The sequence below is a fragment of the Dermacentor albipictus genome, chromosome 2 (genome assembly GCF_038994185.2).
Source record: "Dermacentor albipictus isolate Rhodes 1998 colony chromosome 2, USDA_Dalb.pri_finalv2, whole genome shotgun sequence".
Lineage (NCBI taxonomy): Eukaryota > Metazoa > Arthropoda > Arachnida > Ixodida > Ixodidae > Dermacentor > Dermacentor albipictus.
The window spans coordinates 82,620,072-82,627,653 of NC_091822.1; the positions used below are offsets into that span (position 1 = coordinate 82,620,072).

General features: G+C 43.5%; 1 protein-coding gene across 4 annotated transcripts in view; it reads left to right on the plus strand.

Annotated features, from left to right (window-relative positions):
* Positions 1–7,111, plus strand: part of LOC135895825 (2,4-dienoyl-CoA reductase [(3E)-enoyl-CoA-producing], mitochondrial-like) — a 45,909-nt gene extending 38,798 nt beyond the window's left edge. For all 4 annotated transcript variants that reach the window (XM_065424028.2, XM_065424027.2, XM_065424026.2 and 1 more), the window contains 2 exons: positions 3,069–3,212; positions 6,085–7,111. In XM_065424028.2, the coding sequence (XP_065280100.1) occupies positions 3,069–3,212; positions 6,085–6,207 (267 nt within the window). In that variant the 3' untranslated portion in view covers positions 6,208–7,111. The remainder of the gene's footprint in view (positions 1–3,068; positions 3,213–6,084) is intronic.
* The last annotated feature ends 471 nt before the right edge of the window (positions 7,112–7,582 follow it).

Genomic DNA, 7,582 nt, shown 5'->3' on the forward strand with positions numbered 1-7,582 from the left:
TTCTAAATATATATACTGGTCCGACTAATGCGGATGTGACATATGCGGATGTGATAAAAATTCTGGCACTCTTAAAAGCTTTGACATGCCGTGCAGTGTCTGTAATGACATTGCACGGGTACTACTGCACCACCCGTAAAGAGCCGCGCAAGTAAAATTCCATTACTTTTCAGTTTTGAGCTCTGATATTGTTGTGTACATTTAATATTTAATAAGTTTGAGAATACTTCAGATAAAAGGCATGTGCTGTTAATGTTATGTTCCACGAGATTTGTTTGTGGGCTGCCATTCTCAAGATTTTGAGGAATAATTTACTCATGAATGTAAGAAGTGGTATGAGCAACTTTAGTGATTGAATAGTGTAGCAATATTGTTATGGCGCAACCAAGAGTGGCGCCATTCAGGAGAAGACCATGGGACGTGTAGAGGTGGAATTGCTCTTGACAGCCATGTTATTTATGCGTCATTGTCTCTCGTGTAAATATTGTAAATACATTGTTAGTGTGACTTCTGCAACGTAAAAAATAGGCGGAGGTGTGGGGTACCCATGAGAAACAGCAACGAAGCTCCGCAGTGGCTCTCACCTCAGAGTTGACAACGTGATGAACGAAACGGGACCCAACATGGTGTGGCCCTTATCAACGTCTGCAACCCCGACGGTTGTGCCGGTTCAGCAGGGGGATCCAGGGGAACATTCTGCAGCACCGACCACCTCTACGTGGAAGACTGGATTGCTACGTATGAGTGTGTAAAATCCCACAACAAATGGGATCTGACGATTGTGTTGGCTAACTTGGTCTTCTACCTACAAGGCACAGCGAAGGTGTGGTATGAAAATCACGAGGAAGAGTGAACGACTGGGACACATGCAAACGGAAGCTGAGAAACTTAGTCGGCCATCCACTGGGCGGAAGAGCACCACTAAGAAAGAAGCAGCAACCCGCGCCCAGACGTTTACAGAATCATACATCTCTTACATCGAGGACGCGTTGGCTCTGCGCTGTAAGGCCAACAGCGATACTGCTGAGTCAGACAAGGTTGGGCATGTACTGAATGGGTCGCTGACAATGCTTTCAACCTGCTCATGTGCGAAAACTGTGAAACTGTACAGGACATCATAATAGAGTGTCAACGCTTTCAGCAGGCCAATAGCCACTGCACTGCAATGTCGTTCGCACATCTGCGGAACACAGCTGAGACATCCTTTTGTGATGACGGGCTAGGAGAGCAGCGACCATCATCATCAGATGACCTGACACGTATAGCGTGGCGAGAACTTGAAGCCATGACACCTGCAGCCCTTTTTTCCCGCCCCAGTGAGCCGAACGACTTGCCTGCAGCACCATTTGTTCAGGCAATAGTCCGCGAAGAACTGGCTAATCTTGGAGTTCATTCTGTGTGTGTTGTTGCCGCTTCACAGCTGTCTCGTGCTTCAGGTCCATCAACTGGTCTGCAGTATCCTGCACGCTAGAGAAATCCAGCCGAGTGGCGAACCGCAGGTGATCGGCCATCTGTTTTGCCTTTCGGCATATCGGTCAAGTTGCTCACCATTGCAACAGCCATGCTGTCTCCTCCCGTCTGTGACTGCCATTCACCAGTTATTATCATTCTGAACAGAGTGAGCATCGTTACCAGCCTCCATTGGCACCGCAACATCCAAACAATGACGCTCATGCCGCTCTTTCGAACAGTTCCTCGTTTTCATTCCGACGTCCCCAATTCCGCTATGAAGCAAACTTCACGAAGTGGATTCGGTTTTGCATGCGATCACACCACGCAGGAAATGTTCGGCCCGATTTTCATGAAGGTGCGCATTAGGATCAGGTAAATACTGTAATCAGACAATATGAGCTATAGTTACTGCTAAAATCTTCCTGTGGCTGACCAAAAATAGGTGTTTTTGACAGAATATGGGTGCATGCTCAATGTATCACTATCCCTTAAGCTCCGCTGAGACTGATGCTACCACTAAAGGGGTTACTCTTAAGGTCAACATAAGGGTCACGCATGTGCTTGCTGACTGGTCAAGCTTTAACTCTTTCCCTACCATAGGGAAAAGGTGTTTTTTTAGGGTATGCCAGATATTTTTTTTCTGATGGAACTACTGCACTCAATATTTTATGTAATGCACAAGCAAAAAACACAATGAATGCACTTTTCACGTATACTAGTTTTACTAACGTGATTTATGTCATAAAAAAGATATAAGTTGCTAGAATCATGATTGTGGGATAAAATTTAACAAAGTTTGTAAAGACACACTTGTATCTACTAAGAAAAATATCTAACAGAAATTATGAGATATACAAAATGTATTGCCGCCTGATAGGCACTATCTCCAAAAAAAATCTAATTTTCTGCGAACAGGTATTCTGCTACAAATATTTAACTGCAAGCACTAGAGTTCGGCGTGCCGGGCTGTGGCCGCCAATATTCTGGGCTTGTTTGCGTCTTCAGCGCTCTCTGAGTCAAAGTCCGATGTAAAGGCAGCATCCTCAGACTTGCTGCTGCTCGATCCATCGATAAAATAAGCTGCAGGTGCAATGGAATCACAAGATCCGCGATCTTTCGAAGTGCGTGTGCTGCTCCCGGAGACAGTCATTTTTGCTTTCTACTTTGACCATTGCGAAACTTCGAAGCGCGTTCAAAAATCACTGCCTGGTGGGAAAGAAGCAAACTGCTTAGAAAACAAAAACATAGTTCTTCTTCACGACCGGTTATACAGTGTGCCCGTGGGCGGTGTGGTAGGTCTTGAAAGCGGCATTTGAATCCATTAGTGGGCTAACAATGCCCAGTAGGTGCGGTACGGAAAGTCTTATCTGGCGATGGCCAATTTTAGGATTTAAATAGCGAAAGCTTGGGCCCATAGAAATGAATGGGTGCCAGCTGGGACCTTTGGTTGGGATTGAATTAACAGAAAAATCTAACTAACCGAAGTTGAATTAACATAAGTACACTGTATTTGGCTGTGTTTGTTTCGTGTTCGAGTGTAACAAACTGATTGTAGGTTTTTGAGGAGGTTTGTTCTCTGTTTACACACAACTGCTTCTTTTGTGTTTTCTACCTAGGGTGCCTTCAGCAGGCTAGATCCTGATGGTCGCTTCTCCAAAGAAGCCGTGAAGGGTGCCATAGAGAGGCAAGGAGAAATACCCGAGGTTGTCAATTTGGCAGCGTACCTGGTCAGCGATTACTCCAGTTGGCTGACAGGAGAGGTAAGCCGGCACACTTGTACAGTGTAAGAACTTGTGTACAGGCGATGTTATTTGAATCCACCACTTCCAAATGTAAACGGCAAGATACCAACCAATTGCTAGCTGCTCAGTATCATTCTTGTACCTTTGTTAATAGCATGCTTTAGTGTAGGTGTAAGTCTGATTTTAGTGCATAAATACTTGTCAAATACACAAATGCATTTGTAAAATGTCTGTTTGACCAATCTGAAAGGAACTTGTTGCGTTTGAAGAAAAGGTCAGATATCTGATGAAATATGAATTTGGAATTTTGCCCCCAAATAATTGGTCAAAACTGACAGTGGTTGCAAAATATTTAATATGCTCAAGCAACGAGGGGCAGTATTGCATAAAGATCTCAGTTTCCGAATGTTCGCTTTGCATTTTACATCACTGAGTAGTTTGCTTTCAATTTGCGCTCCCATCTCACTGTGCTGACGACCACTAATAAAAGTGTGGTGCGAGCAAATTACGAGAGATTAAGTGAGCATAAAGAAAGCAAGATGCTTGTGTGATCTCGCCCAAGATTACCACCCTTACATTACGGTAAAAATAGGCATTAAAGCTATGGAAATGTTGCCTTTATGTTGAGGCTTGATAAATTGGTTTATGTAGTTGTTACCTCGACAACCTAGGCTTTGCAGAAGTCCTTTTTATAAAATGCTGCTTTGTCGTAGAACCAAATACACAGTACTACAAATTTCGTTCATTTGATTGGTAAAGACATGGATTGTGGGCAATAAGATGCTAACTGGATACTGTAGTCATTTACAGAATTAAAAATTGGAGGCTTGTTCTGGCAAAGTGTGTTGCATTTGCTCTACAATGCAATGCTCTACGGTGCTCCCGAAGACAGTTCAAGGACAGTTTGGCAAGGCATTCATTGGGATCACTGCTGTTCAAGAGAGAGAGAGAGAGAACAAAAAAAGAAACAAAGCAAAAACAAGCATACCTGCATTCATGTACCATGCTCTGCCTAGTGTAGTGGTCGGGAGACATGAAGAAAGTACAACCTCTCACATGCTTTGCACGCAAGGCAGTTTAGAGAAAAAGGTGTTATTCTTGCGTTCAAGGTTTAAAATATTCATGAATCCTTTACGTTATTACCTCAAAGAAATTTTATGCAATATCATTTGAGGGATACTATCAGTCGATGATTTTCTGCCAGTTATCTGCATTGAAGAAACCTTAATTTTTCAATGAAACACACTGCGAGACATTTTTCAGACAAATTACACAAAGGTGCAATTCGAGGTTCCTCCAACATCCATTAGGATCATGATTGTTTTCCCCATGTTCAGAAAAAGAACACCCGCAGAGGCTGAGTTAGTTCCACCTTAGTCGTGGCTGTCATCTTTTGTTCCTCTTGAACGAATAGTATGTTTCGCTTCTCTAGGGCTTGTGCCCCTACCTTTCTGATGAAGGTAAAGAGGGGAATTGGATCACGAAAGCGAGGGCTGCGAGGTCGACAAAGTGCAATTGGTGGGCATGTGTTTATAAATTGTCATCTGCCATCATTTCATCCGGCGTCATTTTCCGCTGAATTAATTAGCTTAGAATTGACTGTCATGTAACAAATGGGCGAATCTCATTATCATCAGAAAACTGTGTTGAATGACAGGTTCCCCTTTGCATTTGTTTAAGTTTTCATGCTATAATCTTCCCCTAATTTTTGCGCATCTGTACGAGATAACAAAAACAAATGAGCCCTTGCAAGAACATGCCTGTAATTTATCGTCATGGCTACACAGTTGCACCATCCGTGAGGAGCCTGCTTTTGGGGAGGTCGCGGGCACGTTGCTGGCTGCGGTGGCCACGTTGTGCAAGCCATTCGAGCAGCAGTAAAAATATTTATTAAGCTTTAAAGGCCTTGCCAACACTATCCCTTCTAATATGTGACATGTCAAGAAAAGTGCTCTCATCTCGCAACACCAAGCACTATCGAAGCGCACACAATGAGTTGCACCAGCATGCATTCGCTTCTGAGGCATAGCACTCAGACACTGTTTGGTTTTACCGATACCTGACATGTGTGAAACAAACCCAAGAATGCTGTGCTGTCCAAAGGTTTCACAGCATCATAGCTGCAGCACTTTGAACTCAAAAGCATTTGTAATCACCAAGAACCACACCACTGGTATTTGCCTCTGTGACGTGCTGTTGGGGCCATTGGTTGATTATGGGTTCTGAGGCAGCTTAAGACACAGCTGAATGTTGTGGACACCAGTAAGAAATGGCCCCATGCCTTATATTTCTTGTGCCAGCGCTCGTTCGTGTGAGCTCAAAGCAAATCTTCATTTACCTTCTCATTGGGCCACAGGTGCAGGACACGGAGGGCATTGTTTACTCTTGCTCACGACAATATAATCGCAGTTCAGTCTTTTCTATGTGTTCCATTACATCATAAGCCGTGTCCAGATTACATCGAAGAAACTTTTTCAAGGCAACACTGTGCAAAAAACTGCAGCGAGCTTAGCAGAGTTCAGCCAGTGCTTGCTGCTCCAGTCGTGCCTTTGGATGGAAGAGCACGGGGATGTTTTCGTTGTGCACAGGAAGAAGAAATAATTTGTGGCAATGTTCTGTCCGTATAGCCGTTTTACGCACGGGAGGAATACGGTGGCATTTCTGTTCTACACCAGAAGTTCGTAAAAAAAGTGAGGAGGATGCGCCAGGGGGAGGGGAGGTTGGCGGTACTCAACCTGGCTGGCAGAAAATGTAATGGAGGGGCTTTAGTCACTTCTTCAGCTGTCATGTCGTGCCTCATTGCTGCATTCCACGGTTCATTCTTAAGTTCTGTAGATGCATCATTGGCTTAACAACTGGAATGACTATTGGATTGTTTTCCTGTCTGCAGGTTATTCGAATGGACGGGGGTCACCTAAACTACAATGCTAGTGTTTTCAACAGACTTTCCAATGTACCCAAGGACCAGTGGAAAGCCATCGAGGCTGCCATCAGGAGTGCCAAGGGTTCATGATTATTCGTGGTTCGCCTAGAGTCGAGTGAAATGTGCTCCTCAGCCATAAGGTCTGCTGAGCTCTTTCTTTTTTTGAGCTCCATACTTGGTGACAACCTAGGAATTCAGTACAAGCTCCAGCCACAAAAAGCATGGTGATTGCCTTCTGTGCCTCTGTGCGCTGAAACATAATTCCAGAGAGATGCCAATATTGAAAAACATTCGCCTCCACTGTGACAACCTAGAAACAAGCGAATGCAATTTGTTGGCACATGTATGCAAATTCTGTTTGGGTTAGAAAGCAGTGTATTTGCAACTGCATCCTTAGGCTGTCACAAATTGTATTTGTAGCGTGAGATTGTAAAAAATTTCTGCTGGTTTTGCAGCTAGAATTTACACTTGCACATCTCTAGGTTAGTAGTTTGTAAACTTTGCAAGAGTTCAGCTGCATACCTAAAGCAAACAACCTTAAGTAAGGCAAGAGGGTTGTTAGCCAAATGACGACGTATTCATTTGTGTGATGGAAAGAGAGCAAGAAAGAGGGCAAGAAAGAGTTCGAATTGCCTAAGACTGACTGGTTTGTGGAAAGTCATGGCAAATGGTGGTTTACTGGCAGCCACATGTTTGATACTTTGAATTTAGGGTGTCATTTACATCCAGTAAATTGTAGAACAGAACCTGGACTGAGCCTTAGTTTTCATGCAGTTGACATGCATGAAACTGTGGTCCTATTTTTTTCTTCTTCTCTAATGCAGTATTGGTATACAGTCTGCGGGAAGTTGTAACTTTTATCTTTCTGTAGCTGTTGATGTGGGAATTCTTTGTCTACTCCTTTGAACAGTGATGGGTTTCAAACAACAGGAAGTTCTTGTGCCTTATCTAAAACTGTATTTTTTAGAGAAATAAAAGCTATATTTTTACTGTTCGTTGTATTCTGTCCATTATTGTAGCATGGGCTGCTGCGACCTTATTTACTGGTTGTAACTTGGTGTTGCTATAAACTTGTCAGACACAGTGTCCCTGAAAAAAAGACCCCCCCCCCCTTCCATTTGGTCACTAAAAAGTAAGTTTTTTTTCCTCCCTGTAGTGATCACATCTGCAACTCTGCATCACGATTGGTGCCCTGGTTTTGATTATAACTGACGATGATAGCTAACCACGGGTGCCAGATGTGCAGTCTTTTATAAGCAACTTGGTATGCGGCATGCGGAAGACGATAAATTTAGGTACTATTAATCACGTGTTCTGTTCCTGTGTTTGTTGCCTAAATAAAACTGGTGTTTGCGTCCTTATTCTAGCTCGTGCCATGCAACAACATTTAACTATGCAATGTGATGCACACGCCAGTCATCTTAAACAGCTGGTTGACATGAGAGATGTAGATTGGCTCCAGAAA